Raw genomic sequence first — 23,410 nt, forward strand, 5'->3', positions numbered from 1 at the left:
TGCCGAACGGGCGCAAGCCACTCCCGGTGAGATATATATGGGAGGTGAGAAGGGAGCTGAAGCCCTCCAAAAACCCTTCCCATGTCCTCACTAACCGTTTCCCTATTGTCTCACCAACACCAGCGAGTAGTTCAGCATGCTCTCTAAATGCATCTCCTCTCTCTATCCACACCACATTACATTCACACAAAATATCCACCTTTTCCCAAAATTCAAATTTCAAAATGGCGCACCTCCACCTTGCCTCCGAGTCCCCGCCTGTGGGGGGGACCACAAATTCCCCCAGGCAGGACTCCCCTTCTGGCTGCCGACCCGAGAGGTGTCTTGATAACTCCTCAAACCTCTTTCTTCTCATTTTCTGCAACATTCGCGGTCTTCCTTCTAATTTTCATACAGTGGAACACCATCTCTCTTCCTCTAAACCTCACCTTCTCTTCCTCACCGAAACACAGGTTTATGAGGCTACTGACAGCAATCTCTACTCTGTTCCCTCCTACTATCTCCATCCTTAATTTCAATCCAAAGTTGGATGTTGCGCCTACGTGAGCAACGACATCACTTGCTGTCGTGCCCACAACCTTGATTCTTCAGAATTTTCCACCATCTGGCTAAGACTTCATTGTCATTCTATTATAAAATACATCTGTGCTGTTTATCTCTCACCTAACTCTACCAACTATGTAAATTTTTTTGACTATTTGAATTCTAAAGTGGAGCACATCTTGACCCACTCTCCCTTCGCTGAAATCTCCATCCTAGGATATTTCAATGTTCACCACCAGCTTTGGCTTTCATCCTCTTTCACTGACCATCCTGGTGAACAAGCCTACAACTTTGCTATCCTCAACGACCTAGAGCAGTTGGATCAGCACCCTACACGTATTGCCGACCGTCTTGGAGATCGGCCCGACATTATAGACCTCTTCCTTACCTCAAACCCTTCTGCTTATTCTGTCAAACTGTTCTCTCCGTTGGGCTCCTCCGATCACAATCTTATTTCTGCATCCTGTCCTATCGCTCCTGTACACCCTCTGGACCCACCGAAGAGGCGATGCTTCTGGCATTTTGCTTCAGCTTGGTAGGACGACCTGAGGATGTACTTTTCCGATTTCCCGTGGAATGATTATTGCTTCCAGGATAGAGACCCCTCTGTGTGTGCTCAGCGCATCACAGAGGTGATTGTCTCCGGAATGGAGGCATACATTCCTCGTTCTTTCTCTACTCCTCACGCTAAAAAGCCTTGGTTTAATCACGCTTGTTCTCGTGCTGTCAATGATAGAGAGGTAGCTCACAAAAGGTACCAGAGCCTTCAAACTAATGCTAATTATGAATTTTACATTTCTGCCCGAAATCGTGCCAAATCTATTCTCCAACTAACCAAAAATTCTTTCATTAATAGAAAATGTCAAAACCTTGCTTTCTCTAACTCTTCCCGTGACTTCTGGCATCTAGCCAAAAACATCATCTCCAACTTCACTTCTTCATCTTTCCCTCCACTCCTCAGTCCTGCCGGCAACACTGCCGTCTCATCTATCTCTAAGGCTGAAGTCTTCTCTCAAACTTTTTCTAAAAACTCCACTCTGGACGATTCTGGGCATATTCCTCCTACTCATCCCCCCTCTGACTCCTTTATGCCTGTTATAAAGATTCTTCAAAATGATGTTTTCTATGCCCTCTCTGGCCTCAATCCTCAGAAGGCTGATGGACCTGATGGAGTGCCTCCTATTGTCCTTAAAAACTCTGCCTCCGTGCTGTCACCCTGCCTGGTCAAACTCTTTCGCCTCTGCCTGTCAACATCTACCTTTCTTTCTTGCTGGAAGTATGCCTTCATACAGCCTGTGCCTAAGAAGGGTGACCGTTCCAATCCCTCAAACTACTGTCCTATACCTTTGCTTTTTTGTCTATCTAAAGCTTTTGAATCAATCCTTAACCGGAAGATTCAAAAGCACCTTTCCACTTCTGACCTTCTATCTGATCGCCAGTATGGGTTCCGCAAGGGGCGTTCTACTGGTGATCTCCTAGCCTTCTTAACTGACTCTTGGTCATCCTCTCTTAGCCGTTTCGGTGAAACTTTTGCTATTGCGCTGAACATATCAAAAGCTTTGCTTTCTGAACTACCCTCCTACGGTTTATATCCTTCTCTCTGTACCTTTATCTCCAGTTTCCTTTCTGACCGATCTATTAACAGTGGTGTCCCACAGGGTTCTGTCCTATCTCCCACTCTTTTTCTGTTGTTCATTGATGATCTTCTTTCCAAAACGAACTGTCCTATCCATTCCTACGCCGATGATTCCACTCTGCATTACTCAACTTCTTTTAATAGAAGACCCACCCTTCAGGAACTTAACGACTCAAGGCTGGAGGCTGCAGAACGCTTAGCCTCAGACCTTACTATTATTTCCGATTGGGGCAAGAAGAACCTGGTGTCCTTCAACGCCTCAAAAACACAGTTTATCCACCTTTCCACTCGACACAATCTTTCAAACAACTATCCCCTATTCTTTGACAACACCCAGCTATCACATTCCTCAACACTAAACATCCTCGGTCTATCCTTAACTCAAAATCTCAACTGAAAACTTCATATCTCATCTCTTACTAAATCAGCTTCCTCGAGGCTGGGCGTTCTGTAACGTCTCCGCCTTGTCCGCCCTCGTATGGAGTATGCATCTCATGTGTGGGTGGGCTTCAGTCACACAGCTCTTCTGGACAGAGTGGAGGCAAACGCTTAGATTGTCAAAACCTCCCTTCCCCCTTCACCGACGGCTCCACACGACGGGAGAACTCAGCACTGTAATGGCGATCGGAACCGTCAAATCCTCCCGCCTCTTCCCCCTTCGAGTACCTGGATCACGGAGGGGTTGGTACGTCGGTAGGTTTGTTTACATGCGCATCGCTATCTTCATTCTGTTTTTCGTCTGCTGGCGGGAAGGAGTCATCACCACCTCTCCAAGTTTCCCTGCATTTACTTACAAGGTAGGACATTTTCGCCCATTGTATGATGTTTTTTGTGTGTTTATTGATGGGGTTAACCTTTGTGGGAAGGCAAACAGCTTGCTTTGGGTCTAGTTAGCCTAATTGAGGGCGAGCTGACTACAGCCTGTTGGGCTCTCGTCAGCCCCACCCGTATGACTGGATTTACTCATCATATGACCCATTGTATGATGTTTTTGTGCATTTCCTGACAGGGTTACCCCTTGTGAGTAGCCAAATATATTTCTTTGAGTCTGGCTAGCCGTAGGGAGGGAGCACTGACGAGACCACGTTGCCCTGGCCATGACCAATTATAATTATCACTGCCTTGACTGGCCACTTTATGGGCATGTGCCAGTTTTTAGGGTATTTTTGTTTGTTTATGCTATGGCATAAAATCAAATACGTTTCATCGACAATACGACACTTATATAATATTACCTTCTACATTGGCTTTCCTTACAGCACTAACTAGTGACGATGGCATCCCTGGAGCAGTGCCTGAGGACAGGTCCCATTTCGCCCCCGGCAAGAGAGTTGCTATTGGGCCTAATAGCTGAGGAACCAATCCTACTCAGCCTAAAGACTGACGGGAGGATACTTCTACAGAAGAGGGAGGCCTGGGCGAAAATTACCGAAAAATTCTATGCCCACAACATGGGGCCCCAACGGTCAGAGGTGCAGCTCAAGAAAGTTTGGGAGCGACTGAAAGTCAAGTAAGTGAAGAAAAATATATCTGTACACTGTGAACAATGCCCTTCTGAACAACACTTTCATTAATGGCCCCAAGTTCTAAAATTTTATTAAATTTAATATATTCATCATTTATTCAAGAACTGCACCACCAGTACAACAAATATCTATCTATATCTATCTATCTATATCTATCTATCTATCTATATCTATTTATTTTATTTTAGGGCGAAGAAAAGCAAGGCTGACTTTAAACGGGAGGTGTTCAAAACTGGTGGTGGCGCGCCTCCACCAGACATGACCTCAGATTGTGAGCAAGTGCTCACACTCCTCGGGGATGACATTAATGACATCGGCAACCCCTATGATGATGATGCCTTGCCATCTCAGCGTAAGTATACAATATAATCAATTTGCATTATAACAGGTAAATGATGTATACATAGGAAATATGAATGTTAAATACGTATGAATAGTAGATATGGATATCTTGACATTACAATTATTTTGTCATGAAATAATGGAACTTCATCACATGGGTATCATCCTGAATCCACATTATTTGATGCTGCCGTTGTTACACTTGTTTCATTACTCATTTCCACTCAGCCTAAGCTGTGTCCTCCCCAGACATCTCATCAAAACTCTGTGTTCCAATGAGTCTTCGACCGATTATACAGGTTTTGAGTAAATTAAGTTAAATAATGCTGTACTATACTTGTGTTTACTCAGATGTATTTATTCCCAGCAAAGTCGAACCACCATGGTCGACTCATCCGATTTTCAAGGTCTCTTGTGAGAGGTAAGATGTTACACTCATAAGGAGAATAGCTTATAAGTAAATACCTCGTAAGCAGGTGTTCTGCCTGTTTATATATCCCGCGAAGCTCAACACACACTTAAATGCATCACAAGTTTTTATTATAAATGAACATAATAACAGTGCCATTGAACGTGGCAGTAATGGGTCTGAGGTGCTTCCTCTGTATTTGGTGGGAATTTCTTCTTCCTAAAACTGTTGGCGAGAACCATAATCGTTTGAGAACATTGCCACTTAAATATGTAAGCGTAAATGGAGGTTATTGAGCAAGTACAGTGGTGTACATTTCCAATAATCATAATCCGATCCAATCTTTGTTTGATGAACATAGCATCTGTATAGCAAGCATATTATTTAATATGCCAATTTGTGGTGCTGAGTCAGCAATCATGGGGGCAGTTCTAGAAAATTAAAAATTTTAATTGACTGATAACGCATCTGTTTTCAGACAAATATGCCAGATGACACGTACACCACTGCATTTCATTAACAGATGTTTTCATCAACTAATAATTTATTTTACTCTACTGCCAGCACGCTCCGACATCTGGTGTGAGTTGGTGAGTTCCGAACCACTGGCACCAACACCAGATGAAGAACAGGGCGGCAACAAAGTTGGGGAAACAATTGTGCCTGCCAGCCCCGTAAGGATGACGAGCAGGCAACGTCGAGCCGGGAGGTGGAAAGCGGGCGAAGACGTAGAAGTCCGGGAGATAGTGAAGGCCAGCACAAGCAGGGACGACGAGTTTCAGAACAAGAGGGCAAAATTGATGGACATGCAATTACGATACATGGAGTTGAAGCTTGAGGAGGCTGAAGCCAGAAAAGAGGAGGCAAAAGAAAAAGCTTTAGAAGCAAAAATGTATCGACTCATTGCAGAAAAAGAGCACGCAAACTGCACATGAGATATATGTAAGAGCATATATAATATATATAAAAAAGGATGAACTAGTAACCATTGTTTTAGTAACTTTTTGTTCCTAAAACATCTCACTTTTCTGTAATTATCTGCTGTGCTAGTGTGTGCAAAGAATACATAATAATAGGTCACTTTGGTAAGTTCTTAGAAATGAAAGGTTACAACTTCAGGGTAACAAGAATTTTATTTCATAATAAACAATATAAATAAAGCATTTTCATACATGCAAAAAATACAGTGCACAGAACGGAAGCATAATCAACTTAATATTGAAGAGTATTATTATATCAAGAAAGGTTTCAGGGCTGAAACTGGTGCGAGATAAAAAAAGAATAGGAAATTCATGGTGGACAGAGGAGATAAAGGTGATAGAAAAAGAGGAAAGGGAACTTTATTAGAAATCTCAAGAAAATAATATGGAGGCGCAAGTAAAAAGGGAAAGAACAAAAAAATAAAGAGAATGCAATATGGAAGTAACCATAACATTAAAAGAAAGGAAAAAGCGATTTGATAAAGAGTTTGGTGAAAGACTAACTGAAAACTATAAAGGGGATAAAAAATCATATTGGAAAGTAGTAATATATGAATAAATTCAGAACACATCTCCCCAAGTAAAATAAATGAGATAATGAATGAGAAAGGAAAGATATTGAAAGAGGGGGGAAGCTGTGAAAGAGATGGGAGTAGTCGTCAATGATGAGGATGATGTTCAGAAAAAATCCCTGATGATTTGTTGACGCATCAATCTGCCTTGTGCATTTCCCTGCCTGTCTACTGGAACTCCATTATGAAGGGCATTGACATTGATTATTGCATGTTCCGCTCCATCTTGTGGCATGACCAGTCTAGTTTTCACAGCTATATTATGTAAGACTACTGCTGCAACAATGATTGCTTTAGTTGTATCTAAACTAGTCCTCATTTTCTTTCCTAAATATGCAAATCTTTTTTTTAAGACACCAAATGCACGTTCCACTGTATTCCTGGTATGGGTGTGACTGCTGTTGTAGGCTCGCTCATGATCGTTGGTGGGAACTGCTACCGGTGTTAGGAGATACCTCTTTAGGGCATAACCAGCATATCCAAGCAGGTGGTATTGTGGTTCCAAAGTTTATTCTAACTGTGCACAAAGTCTGCTGTTGTCCAGAATTCTACTGTCATGTACACTCCCAGGCCAACGAGCAACAACGTTGTGAAAAAGCAGATCAGGACCACACAGCTTGCACATTCATTGAAAAGTAACCCTTCCTGCATCGGAACACTTCAGGATTTGCAACAGACGGTCTCACTATAGCTATGTGTGTACAGTATATTGCACCAATAACCCCAGGCATGCCATGGATAGCATAGAACTCTTGAACAGTCCTCTGCCGATCATTCCCAGAAGGCGCCATTATGTGATGCCTGCTCAAACTAGCCACTGCTCGTGACACCACCTTCAAGCACTGGCTAACTGTTGTCTGGGAGACATCATGGCAGTCACCTAATGTCATCTGGTGATCCCCAGACATCATGCAGCGTAGTGCTATCAGTGTCTGTAAATGTGCTGGGACAGGACATCCTGTGAGAAAAAAGAAAATTAAAGTTATAGTTTATTTTTAAGTAATCAATCCCCAAAAAGGGAAGGATGAACACCTGAGTTGGTTGCACTGTAATGTGGATTACAGCAAGGGCTAAACCAGTGGTTCTCATACTTTTCCTCTCCATTCTTCCCTTCATGAATTTTCAACATTCCTGCGCCCCCCCTTTATTTTTCTGCATAATCTCATCCCGCCAATCAAAGGTAAGAAAAGAAATAACATTCATAATCCTGAAACTATGTAGAAATGTACTCTTTGCAACAACCCGCCATGGCCCCCACTTTGAGAACCACTGGCCTAAACATTTTTTGGAGCAGCACCCCCACCAATTTATGCTTTGAGCCACCACTGCTAGGGTCACCATTTCATGATTATAGTAAAATGGGGTAAGAAAAGTGCAAAACCTGAAACTTTTTTTCACAGGAGAAGTTTTTCCTGTATATCCATCATGACTTCTCTGATACATATAAACTTCTATCCGTATCATAATATAAGGTCAAATTGAGCCTAGCATACGTAACAGTATTTAATATGAATATTTTCCTCTGATTTTTTTCTTAACCCACGGCCACGGCAGTCCGAGAGAGCGTCGAGGGAACTGCGTGTGAAGGCACTAGCTGCCAGCGTGCCAGGGGCCACAGCAGGTTGAGGAGTGAGGGGCGCTAGCATGTGCCAGGGGCCGCGGCAATCCGTGAGAGTAGAACGAACTGCGTGTACTATAGGCGCTGGCGCTTGCTAGGGGCCGCGGCAGTCCGTGAGTGAATCGAGCAGACTGCGTACTATAGGCGCTGTAACACAACACTGTACGCTTAGTAGGTAACACTGTGACACTAACTGTTGCTGGGGACTTGCTGCACTGAACTGTTGGAGGCACTGCACTGTACATAAGGATCCACAGGAGAGTAAGGTAATCCAAAAGGGCGGTGATAAATCCAGGGGTCAGCCAGTAATCCCAGTGGGATGTCACACTGTGTTTGCGTGTCTCTCTGAGTCTGTGTGGCGTATACACTGAGTATGTGCGGCACTGTGTGTCTCAGTAATGTGTCGAACTGTGTTTGAGTGTTCACTGAGTCTATGTAGTGTCACACGGTGTGTTTGTCTCAGTCGCCGGACCAGCGGGAGGGCAGGGAGAAGGAGGGGTGGGGGTGGGTGGGGGTGTGAGCGGTGGGAGGAGCACCCAGGGGCACAGAAGGTGCCTGAAGGGCGCAGAAGGGGCCTGGAGAGGGGGCATAGAGGATGCCTGGAGGAGGCGCTGAAGGTGCCTGGAGGAGGTGCGGAAGGTGCCTGGAGGAGGTGCAGAAGGCGCCTGGGGACGGGGCACAGAGGGTACCTGGAGGACGCGCAGAAGGCGCCTGGAGGAGGGCACAGAGGGTGCCTGGGGGAGGGCGGGGGAGAACCCTGAAGGTGGCAACTACGCCCACGGCTCAACCTCACGACCCCCAAGCTGAGGTGAGGTTTATTGCCCCAGGAGAGGGTAGACTCATTTCAGACCCAGGTCCACCGCTCTGGGAGAGAGCACCCTTATAAGCGGCACCGGTTTACAAGCCGCCTTGAACCACAGCAACACTCCGGGGTCACCAATTGTAGGTGGTAACAAGTGTTCCGAGAGTTAATTGGTTCACGGATAGAGAAAGTCAATATCCGTCAGGGTTGTTTATTGACATAAAAATCGTACAGGTCATAAGGACAAACAAAACACATAGAAAAGGTGTTTGTGTGTGTATGCGTGTGTATGTATGTTGTATGGTGTAGATGACATATAAATGTTAGTGTGTGTAGTAAACAATATGAGTTAACAATAGGAAGACGAGGACAGACAGTGGAAGATAAACGAGTAACAAGAGAGACAAACATTAAAGACGCAACACGGACAACAAGGAGCGCGACGAGAGACAAGAAGATAAAAACATTAACTAATTGAGTCTGTGCTGCCACACCATTTTCCTTGTCTCACCGGAGGAGAGTAGCCGACCGTTTCAGAGGTGGCTTGCTACACACGTATTCCCGACTGTCTTGGAGACCGGCCCAACATACTAGACATCTTCCTTACCTCTAACCCTTCTGCTTACTCTGTCAAACTGTTCTCTCCGTTGGGCTCCTCCGATCGCAACCTTTTTTTCTGTATCCTGTCCTATTGCTCCTGTACATCCTCTGGCCCCACCAAAGAGGCGATGCTTCTGGCATTTTGCTTCAGCTCGGTGGCACGAGCTGAGGATGTACTTTTCCGATTTCCCGTGGAATGATTACTGCTTCCACGATAGAGACCCCTCTGTGTGTGCCCAGCGCATCAAAGATGTGAGTGTCTCTGGAATGGAGGTATACATTCCACGTACTTTCTTTACTCCCCATGCTAAAAAGTCTTGGTTTAATCACGCTTGTTCTCGTCCTGTCAAAGATAGAGGCAGGTCACAAAAGGTACCAGAGCCTTCGAACACCCGCTAACCTTGATCTTTACATTTCCGCCCGGAATCGTGCCAATTCTATTCTTGGACTTAACAAAAACGCCATTATCCATAGCAAATGTCAACACCTCGCTTTCTCTAATTCTTCAAAAGAATTTTGGTACTTAGCACAGTTGCTATCCATTTACAGGGGCCTTGTCCGCCCTCGTATGGAGTATGCATCTCATGTGTGTGTGTGTGTGGGGGGGAAGTCCACTCACAAAACTCTCCTTGACAGAGTGGAGTCAAAGTCTCTTCGTCTCACCAGCTCTCCTCCTCACACTGATAGTCTTCTACCTCTCAAATTCCGCCGCCATGTTGCCTCTCTTTTTATCTTCTAGCGATATTTTCATGCTGACTGCTCTTCTGAACTTGCTAACTGCATGCCTCCCCCCCCTCCCCCCCGCGGCCCCGCTGCACACGACTTTCTACTCATGCTCATCCCTATACTGTCCAAACCCCTTATGCAAGAGTCAACCAGCATCTTCACTCTTTCATCCCTCACGCTGGTAAACTCTGGAACAATCTTCCTTCATCTGTATTTCCTCCTGCCTAACGACTTCAACTCTTTCATGAGGGGGGTATCAGGACACCTCTCCTCCCGAAATTGACCTCTCTTTTTGGACACTCCTTTGACCTCTATTCAGGAGCAGTAAGTATCGGGCTTTTTTATATATATTTTTCTTTATGCCCTTGAACTGTCTCCTTGGCTGTAAAAAAAAAAAAAAAAAAAACTTAGCCAAAAATATCTCCTCCAGTTTCACTTCTTCCTCTTTCCCGCCTCTTCTTAATCCAGACAGCAGCACTGCCGTTTCATATATCTCTAAGGCTGAACTCTTCGCTCAAACTTTTGGACGATTCTGGGCATATTCCTCCTACTTATCCCCCCTCTGACTTCTTTATGCATGTTATTAAGATTCTTAGGAATGATGTTTTCTATGCCCTCTCTGGCCTCAACTCTCAGAAGGCTTATGGACCTTATGGAGTGCTTCCTATTGTCCTTAAAAACTGTACTACCTGGTCAAACTCTTTCGTCTCTGCCTATCAACATCTGCCTTTCCTTTTTACTGGAAGTACGCCTTCGTACACCATGTGCCTAAGAAGGGTGACTGTTCCAATCCCTCAAACTACCCCTCTATAGCTTTACTTTCCTGTCTATCTAAAGCTTTTGAATCAATCCTTAACCGGAAGATTCACAAGCACCTTTCCAGTTCTAACCTTCTATCTGATCGCCAGTATGGGTTCCGCAAGGGGAGTTCTACTGGCGATCTTCTTGCTCTCTCAACTGATTCTTGGTCATCTTCTCTTAGCCGTTTCGGTAAAACTTTCTCAGTTGCGCTAGACATATCGAAAGCCTTCGATAAAGTCTGGCACAAGTCTTTGCTTTTTAAACTGCCCTCTTTCGGATTCTATCCTTCTCTCTGTTCCTTTATCTCCAGTTTCCTTTCCGACCGTTCTATCTCTGCTGTGGTAGACGGTCACTGTTCTTTCCTTAAACCTATTAACAGTGGTGTTCCACAGGGCTCTGTCTTATCACCCATTCTCTTCCTGTTATTCATAAATGATATTTTTTTCCATAACAAACTGTCCTATCCACTCATACGCTGATGACTCCGCTCTGCATTATTCAATTTCTTTCAACAGAAGACCCTCTCAACAGGAATTACATGACTCCAGACTGGAGGCTGCAGAACGTTTAACCTCAAACCTTACTATCATTTCCGATTGGGCTAAAAGGAACCTTGTGTCCTTCAATGCCTCAAAAACCCAATTTCTCTACCTATCAACTCGACATAATCTTCGAAATACCTATCCCCTGTTTTTCGACATCACTCAGCTTTCACCATCTTGAATACTAAACATCCTCAGTCTAATCTTAACTCAAAATCTTAAATGGAAACTTCACATCTCCTCTCTCACTAAATCAGCTTCCTCGAGGTTGGGCGTTCTGTATCGTCTCCGCCAGTTCTTCTCGCCCGCACAGTTGCTATCCATATACAGGGGCCTTGTCCGCCTTCGTATGGAGTATGCATCTCACGTGTGGGGGGGGCTCCACTCAAACATTATTCTATGTATTTTGAACCCCATATATCTGCGTCGCAAACGGCTAGAAACGCACAAACGATTTTTTAAAAGTTAGTTTCTTGCGGGCGCAATGCGGGAGGGGGGGCTGGTAGGGAGAGCGTAACACCCATGGGATTCGAGAGAGGGAAGAACCCTGTTAGCTAGGTCAGCCAAGTTAGGTTGGAGTAGTTTAAATTTATTCTACACCGCGGGGCGACGAAAATATGCCGTGCAGGAAGGGACATGACGGCGGTGGCCCACTACACGGGCCGGTGTTGCGAGAAATACCTCTTGGCAGAAATACGTGTCACTGCTGTCCACCATGCATGCTCACTGGGGGAATACACAGCAGAAAAATCATTAATTTCCCTGGTTTTGTTCTAGTTTGTCCACTTGTGATCTTGGTGAGCGGGGAGTGAAATACAGAAACAGTGAGCAAGTTGAACCCCTCTGAGATATTTTGTGGTGGCGGCAACAGGTGATTTGTAAAATCGAGAAAAGCCTTGCCCACCCAGTTCATTGGTTCATCTGTCAGCTCCATGGCAATGTGCTGTCACTACGTCACCTTTATGAAAAACTCGATGGTAAAACAAGTGGGCCACATGGCTTCGCAGGACCAATTGGGAAAAGCAATCTCTAAAGGGACTGTTCCTGACACACTGTCAAGGAGATATCCAGGAAACCTAAACCACTCCAGATGGCTCACAACAGCCAATAGGATTCTCCGCCTGTGTGCTGGTCACCCCGATGTGGTTCAAAATTAAAATGCAGCCCCAGGTTGAGTTTGGACCAAAGCATCTGTTTCAGACATTGCACTTGCTTCAAACATTTGATGATGAAGTGAAGTGTGTGGTGTTACCTGTAATTCAGCGGAATGCTTTCTTTGAACACTCAGAGAACCTGTTGCTTGTAATTATTCAAGATGAGAGGGAGATATTGCGTAAGCTTGGATGGCGGCGTATCCTAAAAGCCATAAATGATCTCCAAGAAGGTGTACTGCAGTTCATAACTCCTGGCTGGGGAATTGTCCTAGACCCCGCTCAGTTCAACTCCTTAAGCGTGGCCTCTTTCACCATGATCCTCCCCTTAGAAGAGACATCCGTTTTTGGTCCCTATAAAAGGTTATAACGTCTCTCTCTTCCACTAGGTACCAGGACAGACCTTCAGAAATGGATTTCCTAATAATTCCTCGTCGCCCTCGCCTCTAGGTTCAGGTCCTCGCAGCTCAGGACTCTCACGCGTTTTCCCAGGTACACTACATTCACAACAGATGGACCTGCAGTGTCCTTAGCTTCCTCCCCAAAATCGCTAGCCAAGAATGAGCGCCTCGACCACTGTCTCCAACCAGTGGTCATACCAGTCTGGTGCCTGCAAAGCGAGCCTCACCCACTCTGCCCCGGGGAACTGTACCCGGTTGTGGACAGCAGATGTTTAATAACCCGTAAACACAAGGTTTGTCCCCGATCGAGAACGAAAAAGTGGAGTTCACTTTACTGCTTACTATGCATTCATTATTGAAAGTATAAGTGTCGTTGAGGTCTCATTTTGAAGGGAAAATGTTGCTGTTTCTGCAACAATAAACATTTTCTTCCAGTAACTCTGATAAAATCTATTGAATTTGAACCCCAATTTTCAAAAATTGGTAAAAAATAACTTAAGAGAACACTGGCCATTTTGTCCCTATGGCATTATTATGGTGTTTTATTATGGATTTTGATAGAGTGTTACCTGCTGAATCCAATGGTGGTCTTACTTTTATTCTAGGCCTAATAGTTTAGAAGTTGTGAGCATTTTAAGAGGAAAATTAAAAAAAAAAAACATTGTTTAATCTATATCCTTTTATTCAAAGTAAAGTTTTTAGTGTTTTTATGATGTAAATAAATATACATGTTTATGCTGAATCCAATGGTGGTCTTATTTTTTTTCTAGACCAACTGTTCAAAAGTTACAATCACTTATGTTTTTTTCTGAAACCCCGATCCCTCCCCCAACCCCTCCCCTTTCCCCGACTGTTGACCCCCCTGACAACCTGGAAGATTTCCTTTTGCTAATTCCTTTTATTCAAAGTAAAGTTTTTAGTGTTTTTATGATGTAAATAAATAGACATGATTATGCTGAATCCAATGGTGGTCTTATTTTTTTTCTAGACCCAACTGTTCAAAAGTTACAATCACTTATGTTTTTTTTTTCTGAAACTGATCCTCCCCAACCCTCCTTTCCCCGACTGTTGACCCCCTGACAACCTGGAAGATTTCCTTTTGCTAGGTTGCTGTGATACAGGTTCTGCTGCAGATCCAGGTTCAGTTGGAGGTGCTGGTTTGGGCGCTTTCCGCTTAGCTGCCCGTCTCGGAAGAATGCGGCGAGATGCAGGCTCATCAGCGTCCGATGATGATGATGTTGATGATTCTTGAGGTGGAGGCACCACTGCGAGCTGCTTTGCGTTGTCAGGAAGGCGATGCTTCATCTGCCGATGGTATTCGCTGAAGCATATCCTGCCAGGTCTCATGCACAGGCACACATTGCATTGTTGGCAATAGAAAATGGACTTTTTCTTGCAGCCTGGCATTTGACAACGGTGTGGTGGCCGTCTTGGCTCCCGTCCTGCTGCAGCCGCCCTCTGAGCTTCAAGAGGCAACGGAGGATATGATGCTGGTAGGTGCCCTAGGCTGACTGGGGCCGTGTGCAATACAGCAGGAACGTTGGGTGGAGGGCGTGTGTCACACATCGTGAGCATGATGTTCCCCAGCGCTTCACGGAATGCGAAATGGGGGCTCCTTGGCATCTTGCGGTTGCGGTCCTTACACACCATGCGGAAGATTATGTACGCATTAGTGACTGCTGTGCTCACTAGGTACATCGCAAGCTTCTTCCACATCTTCCTGGTGGCACGGCATGGGCTGTACTTTGACTCCAGGTAGTCGTTCAGGTCCACCCTCCATGTTCTTATTGTAGAGCGGAACCATTGCTGGCTTCATTTTCTTCACACGACCGCGCTGGCTGTCACATTCTATCAGGTCAGCAGTCTCCTCGGTTGATAACATGAAGACATCCTTTGCATCCCTCCACCGCATTGCAACCAAATTGTCATCTCCATGTGTGGCGATGTAGCTGTGGACCTCCCCCTTCTTGGACTTGCCTTTGGCGCACTTGAGCTCAGGAGGGAACTGATGACGATTTGACATGCAGGTCCCTGTTGCGTCGTAACCATCAACAGTTCGCAAGTGCCAGAAGAGGTCGGGTGAGGTGTAAAACCTGTCCGTGAACACAGCGTATCCTTCATGCTTATTGTAGGGTGACTCGTCCAGCAGTGTAAGGACAACCTCATCCACAGTGCGGGAGGTTGTGTCGTGCAGTATAATGTTGGACAAGTATCCCGTACTTGTCTCCACAAGTTTGTATGACTTGATGTGATACTTGTGGGGCTTGTTTGGATTTAACTGCCGCATGCTGCTGTTACCCTTCCACCCCATGCTCCCCTCATCGACAGATAGTTGACGAGTTTTGGCCTTGTATACGGTGAGGCATCTGTCTTTCAGCGTGTGGAGTAGTGGAGCTATACGGGCTGTTTTGTAAGCAATTGTGTCCTTTGGTGGAAGTGTCGAATTGTCTACAAGGTGAAAGTTGCTGTGGATGTGGTTGAAGCGTGAGTATGTCATGCATGATGAGATGACGTCATTTCTGAATGTAGAGTCGCGTTTCCATGGTGTTCTGAGGCTGTGTGGGGGGCTTAGGCCGAGCAGTATCATGATGCCGATGTATGTGCGAGCCTCCGCGGGTGTTATGTCAGGTTTCACAGCAGCTTTCTTCTTCTGCCTGTAATACCTGTTGCTCTCTGTAGCGATGGTATCCCAGAAGTCATCGGGCACGAACAGCATCAGAGCTGCCAGTTCGTCGAATTCGTCAGGGATGTCCACTTGAATTCCTGGATTTGTGGGTTTGAAATCCATTGGACAAACATGGTGCTGCTCTTCCATCTTCTTCCATGGGATCCTAGGCCTCTTGGCCAAAGGCTGGACGAGTTTCCGTGTGTTACCTAAACCACCACCTCCTGTCTCCGATGGAATGTCAGTCCGTTTTTTGGCACGTGGGCGAGCTGATAATGGCCCAAAGTCATATTCGTCGTCTTCGTCGTCACTGGAGAAGGGCACACCCAATGGTGGATCACATGGCGAGGTAAGCGGTGGAGCAGAGGCAGATGGCAGAGCAGCAGATGGTGATGGTGAGGCAGGTGGCAGAGCAGCAGATGGTGATGGTGAGGCAGGTGGCAGAGCAGCAGATGGTGATGGTGAGGCAGGTGGCAGAGCAGCAGATGGTGATGGTGAGGCAGGTGGCGGAGCAGTGGATAGGAGCTCGGTAAACGAGGAAGGCGGTGAAGCAGAGGCAGGTGGCAGAGCAGCAGAATGGCTCTCTTCATTCTCTTGCCCAGGCCGGACAATAAATGCTCGGAGGAGCCCTGACACCATGGGGTCCTCTTCCACGGACTCTTCAATGTTATCTTCAACGGGCCTCTCCTCTGCGATGATGTCCTCCTGGTCCTTCATCCACGCCTCCTCCACGGCCTCCGGCAGTTCGTCGCTGAACTCGCTGTCACTCGCATGGACCATGTTCCTGATTTCCCACGATTTTAACTTCCTGAATTTAGGCATTGTAGCATCAGATAAGGTCACACACAGTACAATATTTCACTTTCTTTGAAAAAGTTAGTAGTTTCACTTTTCACTAGTTTATATAATTATTTCACTGCTGTTTATACTTGTCCTTTTATTTCGAATAATTCACAATCTGTGAAGGAGAAAAATAAACAAAGGCTAGTATATGGTGTGATAAAGAAGCATAATACATGAAACAATCATAAAAAAATATAATAGTAATAATAATAATAATAGTAATAATAATAATAATAATAATAATAATAATAGTAATAATAATAATAGTAATAATAATAATAGTAATAATAATAATAATAATAATAATCATAATAATAAAGAAGCATAATACATGAATCAATCATAAAAAATTATAATAGTAATAGTAATAATAATAATAATAATATTAATAATAATAATAATAATAATAATATTAATATTAATAGTAATAGTAATAATAATAATAATAATAATAATAATAATAATCATAATAATAATAACACGTTACACTGTACCCATTCGGGGACAGAAGCGCACGTACCCAAACACCTGTACTGTCCACTACCGGGTACACACAATGTGCACGGAGGCCGCAGCTTGGCTACTGGACCCGATTGGGAACACTAAGTGCGCGCACCCACACACCTCTCCTGTCCACAACCGGGACCAGACTGAGTGTTTGAGGTCCGGTAAATTTCAAAGCCTCCTCTCTCTTCACTGGTACCTCCCATCTAGGGTTGCCGTATACCACCAGATAGAGCTCGTCGAGAGACATATTTTGGTATCTGGCAACCCTGGCTTTGCTGATGCGCCACACTTAAGGAACTACATAACATATTCTACGGCCCACGAACAACATCACCTTTTCTGTGATCCCGCTTCAGCCCTCCCTCTGTCAATCAGGAGGATTGCAGGCCTCCTAAGGACCGTCATAGAGGAAGGAGATCCGGGACATGACCCGCGCGCTCACGATGTCCGAGGGGTAGCTGCCTCCCTGGCTTTCCTTAGGACCCATTCCCTGGACCGGGTCAAGGAGAGCGTCCAGTGGAGCACTGCTTCCTGTTCCTATCTCTCCGTCTGTGGACGACGCCCCCTGCGTTGCGTTAGGACTTCCCCCGTCGAGGGAGATGGAATAGGAAGAAATTTAACTTTTTTATTTTACTCCTCGGCAGCAAGGTAAAAAATCCGGAGGGTGAAGGTGTACTCCTACCTCTTCCCCCCTTGTATATATGTTCCTCTTTCTCCCTTGCGTTTTTTTTTTGTGCTACGCTATAGGTCGTTGTGCCTATTTTTGTTATCAAATGAAGTTTCACGACTGCCTTGGAGATTTATTCTGCTGGTATTTCTCTCGGGTAACGGAGTGGATTACTTAACTTTGACACTACGGTAAGTCCGGGCGACCTCAGTCGGTTCTACACTTACCAACTTCTAGACTCAAGTATGTAGTACTTCGATTGAGCTCCCTTTTCTCCGGCTCCAAGTGGGAGTTAGCTATCGCTTAACTTAACTTAACTTAACTAAAGGCTATTGTGTTATCTCACCTACTACAATCAACTTGTGAAGCAGGCCACGGTAACACCGGCCCTGTGACGAGTGAGATAACAGTTCGCGCCTTAAACTTAACATTTATTACCAACCACTTTAAAAGTAACACTTAAAAAGGGTAACAACCTCAGTCGGTTCTATACTTACCAACTTGGCGGAACCCAGATGTAGACTCAAGTACGTGGTACTTCGAGAGAGTTCCCTTTTCTCCAGCTCCAAGTGGGAGTTAGCTATCGTGCACAAGTCATGAAGGGTTCACAAAATGACGGTTTTGATCTCTGAAAAACCTATTTTGGGGAACCCGGAATGACTAGTGCACATTCCTTACTCACCCCCCTCCTTCCCCTGAGAAGGTTCCTCCAGTCTCCGTCGAAGCGCATTGAAAGAATGAGGTGTGGGACTGGCGGCATCTTCCTCTACCTGTGCCCAGGTGGCGCTGCTGACGCCGTTCTCGATCGCTTCATTCGACTGTTCCACGTGTTATTACTTCATTTTGCTGGTGCAGCCTAGACACTTTGTACACTAGAAGTTGGGGTATCTGCCGTTTTTATCTAGGCTTTATCGCGAGAGCGAGGATCTCTCTCCACTATAATAACTATCGTCATTCCGGGTTCCCCAAAATAGGTTTTTCGGAGATCAAAAAAGTCACTCTGGTTTTGGGCTTAATACTTTCCTACCCGTGTTTATGTTGTTTCTGTATACCTGTGTGTGCGTGTGTGTGTGTGTGTTTGTGGGGGGGGGTCAAGGGCAAAAAATAAAAAGATCATAATGGAAGAAAATATAGCCCGCCGATCACTGCCCGTATAAAAAGAGTTAGAAGAGTGGCCAAAAAAGAGGTCAATTTCGGAAGGAGAGGCGTCCCGATACTCTCCGCTTGAAAGAGTTCAACTCATAAGCAGGAGGAAATACAGATGAAGAAAGATTGTTGCAGAGTTTGCCAGTGTAAGGAACGGAGGAGTAGAGATGCTGGTTAACTCGTGCATAAGGGATTTGGACAGTATAGGGATAAGCTTGATTAAAAACTCGTGTGCAGCGGGGCCGCGGGAGGGGGAGAGGTATGCAGTAAGCAAGTTCAAAAGAGCATATAACACTTTTTAGAAGCTGCTGGGGAACCTGAAGTATGGTGATAGCTCATTTTCTCTTTGGCAGACGTAGAGGATGGATGTATTGCTCCTCGGCCTCTACTGACGTACCACAAATCACGATGTCCCATAACAGCCAAGGTCAAACACAAAAACGACACTGTGTTCGTTTAGACAAGGCAGACATGTGTCCTATATCTAAGCAAGTGGATGATCTCCCAGAAAACCAACTTCCTACATACAAAGATGTTCTATCATGTGTTCTGTGGCATAAATATAAACTGCTTGAATCATCAAAGAGTCCTTCAGTTCACATGATATCTAAGTGTGTTGCAGAAAAGATAGTTCACATTTACAGGCAGGAAAACATCCCCATAATCAGTCAGAAATGCATTGTTGACAAATTAGAAGCCTATCACAACAAATACAGGAACTTGCTGAAACGTTTCAAAGACCGAAAAAAAAATGCCCAAGTTATGATAAGAAAGTTAAAGAGTTCATCAGAGATGCTGCTAGATTATTTGAAGTAACAGCTTGCAGGTGCCCTGAATTCCAGTACTGTGCCTGTCCTCGACAGAAAAAAGTCCCCAAAATAGAACAAGAATTTGTAGAGGACCAAATAAATGAACGTAAAATGTTCATTGGAGGAGTGGACAAACGAACAACTGAAGCCATTAGGAAAACAGAAGAAAGAAGAAATCAATATGCTGCAAGACCATCAGCCTGTTACAAGCATCAGGATGTCTTGTTCAAAGTGATACCTCGTCCTCAAATTTGACTGACTCAGAAGATGAATACACCCCTTCCAAGTACCAGCTCCATCATAGAAAACCAAAAGAAGGTGGAGCTGTGGGACAACAATGAAGAGATGAAAAAGAAAAAAAATAGAGAACAAAAACGTCTGTTCTCTTCTTTCCATGAGGTTTGTAACCGGGTTGGACTGTCTGACCGTGGTGCTGCATTACTATCTAGTGCAATCCTTGAAGATTTAGGGGTTATTACAAAAGAGGATCCTTCCAAAGTCATAGATAGGAACAAAGTACGGAGATCGAGGCAATCAAACGGACAAAATTTGACAAAGGAAGCACATGGGAAAGTATAAGTTGCAGGCATCTACTTTGATGGAAGGAAAGAAACTCTTACTACGGAGAAGATTGGAAATAGAGACTATAGGAGAAAGGTAACTGAAGAGCATATTGCTATAGTGGCTGAACCAGGTTCAGAATATCTAGGCCAGTATTCACCTGCCACTGGTTCTGCAAAGAGTATTGCCACAGGGCTAAAACAGTTTGCTAATAGAAAAGGAATTTCCATGGAAAACGTACTGGCGATTGGACGTGATGGTACAGCTGTAAATACCGGGAATAAATCTGGGGCGATTTGTCAAGTCGAGAAAAGCCTTGCTCACCCAGTTCATTGGTTCATTTATCAGCTCCATGGCAATGAGCTGTCCCTACGTCACCTATTTGAAAAACTTGATGGTAAAACAAGTGGGCCACATGGCTTCGCAGGACCAATTGGGAAAAGCAATCTCTAACGGGACTGTTCCTGACACACTGTCAAGGAGAAATTCTGGAAACCTAAACCACTCCATATGGTTCACAACAGCCAATTGGATTATCCGCCTGTATATTGGTACACAACATCCTACAGAACAACGTAAAGCACTTTTTTTTTTTTCAACAAAGGAGACAGCTCAAGCGCACAAAAACAAGAAACAATAATAAAAAAAAAACCGCTACTCGCTGCTCCTAAAAAAAGAATCGAAAGAGGTGGCCTAAAGAGTGGTCAATTTCGGGAGGAGAGGTGTCCTGATACCCTCCTCTTGAAAGAGTTCAAGTCGTAGGCAGGAGGAAATACAGATGAAGGAAGGCTGTTCCAGAGTCTACCAGCGCGAGGGATGAAACAGTGAAGATGTTGGTTAACTCTTGCATAAGGGGTTTGAACAGTATAGGGATGAGCATGAGTAGAAAGTCGTGTGCAGTGGGGCCGTGGAAGGGGGGGGGAGGCATGCAGTTAGCAAGTTCAGAAGAGCAGTCAACGTGAAAATAGCGATAGAAGATAGAAAGAGAGGAAACTTTAAGAGGTAGAAGACTATCAGTAGGAGGAGGAGAGCTGATGAGACGAAGAGCTTTAGACTCCACTCTGTCCAGAAGAACTGTGTGAATGGAGCCCCCCCACACGTGAGATACATACTCCTTACGAGGGCGGACAAGGCCCCTATATATGGATAGCAACTGTGCGGGGGAGAAGGACTGTCGGAGACGATACAGAGCGCCCAACCTCGAGGAAGCTGATTTAGCGAGAGAGAAGATATGAAGTTTCCAGTTGAGATTTTGAGTTAAGGATAGACCGAGGATATCTAGTGTTGAAGAAGGTGACAGCTGAGTGTTGTCGATGAATAGGGGATAGGTGTTTGGAAGATTGTTACGAGCTGATAGGTGGATAAATTGAGTTTTTGAGGCATTGAAGGACACAAGGTTCCTTCTACCCCAATCGGAAATGATAGCAAAGTCTGAGGTTAAGCGTTCTGCAGCCTCCAGTCTGGAGTCGTGTACTTCCTGTTGGGATGGCCTTCTATTGAAAGAAGTTGAATAATGCAAAGTGGAGTCGTCGGCGTATGAGTGGACAGGACAGTGTGTTGTGGAAAGATCATTGATGAATAACAGGAAGAGAGTGGGTGATAGCACAGAGCCCTGTGGAACACCACTGTTGATAGGTTTAGGGGAAGAACAGTGACCGTCTACCACAGCAGAGATAGAACGGCCGGAAAGGAAACTGGATATAATGGAACAGAGAGAGGGATAGAATCCGAAAGAGGGCAGATTAGAAAGCAAAGACATGTGCCAGACTCTATCGAAGGCTTTCGATATGTCTAGCACAACTGAGAAAGTTTCAACGAAACGGCTAAGAGAGGATGACCAAGAGTCAGTTAATAGAGCAAGAAGATCGGCAGTAGAACGCCCCTTGCAGAACCCATACTGGAGATCAGAATGATAGAAGGTTAGAAGTGTAAAGGTGTTTTTGAATATTCCAGTTAAGGATTGATTCAAAAGCTTTAGATAGACAGGAAAGTAAAGCTATAGGACGGTAGTTTAAGGGATTGGAGCGGTCTGCCTTCTTAGGCACAGGCTGTACAAAGGCATACTTCCGGCAGGAAGGAAAGGTAGATGTTGATAGGCAGAGACGAAAGAGTTTGTCAGCACGGAAGCACAGTTTTTATGGACAATAGGAGGCACTCCATCAAGTCCATAAGCCTTCTGAGAGTTGAGGCTAGAGAGGGCACATAAAACATCATTATGAAGAAACATAATAACAGGCATAAAGGAGTCAGAGGGGGGAATGAGTAGGAGGAATATGCCCAGAATCGTCCAGGGTGGAGTTGTTACAGAAAGTTTGAGCGAAGAGTTCTGCATTAGAGACAGATGAGACGGCAGTGCTGCCGTCAGGGTTAAGGAGAGGAGGGAAAGAGGAAAAAGTGAAATTGGAGGAGATATTTTTGGCTAGATGCCAGAAGTCACGGGGAGAATTAGAAACATGGAAACATGGAAACGCAGGCAACAGAAAGCCTATTGGCTCATTACGAGGTTGCATGCTGTGGTGATTTAATCTGCTCGACAGCCTGGGGCCTGGGGAGCAGATGAAAGCACCTCGACATTGAGGAGCAGATGAAAGCGCCTCGATATTGAGGATCAGATGAAAGCAACTCAATATTCAGTTTACTCCCGACGCAGCGAAGTGACGGTCGATTCTATATTTGAAGGAGTTGATAGTATTCGCATTTACTACTTCTGAAGGAAGATTGTTCCAGTGACGGATGACTCGGTTTGAAAAGAAACTCCTTCCGATGTCTGTGTTACATCGACTAGACTGAATGGGTAAACCGTTATTTCTAGTTCTTAGGTTGGTTTGCAATTCAAAGAAATTGGAGTAATCGACGTTATTGAATTTTTTCAGATACTTGAAGACTTGAATCATATCTCCTCGTAGGCGTCTTTTCTCTAATGTAAAGAGATTGAGTCGCTTGAGTCGTTCCTCGTACGGTTGGTATCATTTTCGTTGCGCGTCGTTGAATCCTTTCCAGTAAATCAATGTCCTTTCTGTAATTAGGAGACCAGAACTGTACTGCGTACTCGAGGTGCGGTCTTACCATGGAATTATACAAGGATAGCATCACGTCTGGCGTTTTACACTCGAAGTTCCTCGCTATGAACCCGAGCATAGTGTTGGCTTTGTTGTATGCTTTTTTACAGTGATTCGCGTGTTTCAGGTCACTGCTGATAGTGACTCCAAGATCCTTTTCCTCTTGCATCGCTTGCAGAGGTCTCCCATTCATGATGTATGTGTGGTTACTATTTCTGGACCCAATGTGCATGACATTTGTCAACATTAAAGGACATTTGCCATTTTTCCGACCATTCGATAATGTGATTGAGGTCTTTCTGAATGATTTCGCAGTCGGTCTTTGTGAGGGCCTTTCCCCCCACCTTAGTGTCATCAGCAAATTTCGATATTGTGGATTTCAGTCCTGATTCGAGGTCGTTGATATATATGATGAAGAGAATGGGTCCCAGCACTGACCCTTGAGGCACTCCACTAGTGGAAGCCAATCGGAAGGCTGTCCGTTGAGTAGTACTCGTTGTTTTC

General features: G+C 44.8%; 2 protein-coding genes across 11 annotated transcripts in view; one reads left to right on the plus strand and one right to left on the minus strand.

The window, feature by feature from the left end:
* Nucleotides 1-23,410, minus strand: part of LOC127002481 (demethylmenaquinone methyltransferase-like) — a 92,038-nt gene that overhangs the window by 38,433 nt on the left and 30,195 nt on the right. The window lies entirely within an intron of this gene.
* On the plus strand, nt 2,711-5,441 carry LOC127002480 (uncharacterized). 2 transcript variants are annotated; one of them, XM_050868474.1, is made up of 5 exons: nt 2,711-2,976; nt 3,439-3,689; nt 3,894-4,057; nt 4,415-4,468; nt 5,021-5,441. In XM_050868474.1, exons 2-5 carry the CDS (start codon nt 3,454-3,456, stop codon nt 5,389-5,391), a joined length of 825 nt encoding a protein of 274 aa, XP_050724431.1. In that variant the 5' UTR covers nt 2,711-2,976; nt 3,439-3,453; the 3' UTR covers nt 5,392-5,441. The 2 variants fall into 2 exon arrangements, with proteins under 2 accessions (XP_050724431.1, XP_050724432.1); XM_050868475.1 differs by lacking the exon at nt 4,415-4,468.

Source organism: Eriocheir sinensis, chromosome 23 (assembly GCF_024679095.1).
Source record: "Eriocheir sinensis breed Jianghai 21 chromosome 23, ASM2467909v1, whole genome shotgun sequence".
NCBI lineage: Eukaryota > Metazoa > Arthropoda > Malacostraca > Decapoda > Varunidae > Eriocheir > Eriocheir sinensis.

What these genes read in the sequence shown, in the direction of transcription:
- LOC127002480 (XM_050868474.1), top strand. Translation starts at nt 3,454, where the DNA reads ATGGCATCCCTGGAGCAGTGCCTGAGGACAGGTCCCATTTCGCCCCCG. An exon ending in TGATGCCTTGCCATCTCAGC is followed by an intron (nt 4,058 to 4,414) that starts GTAAGTATACAA and finishes ATTTATTCCCAG; the next exon opens with CAAAGTCGAACCACCATGGT. An exon ending in TTCAAGGTCTCTTGTGAGAG is followed by an intron (nt 4,469 to 5,020) that starts GTAAGATGTTAC and finishes CTCTACTGCCAG; the next exon opens with CACGCTCCGACATCTGGTGT.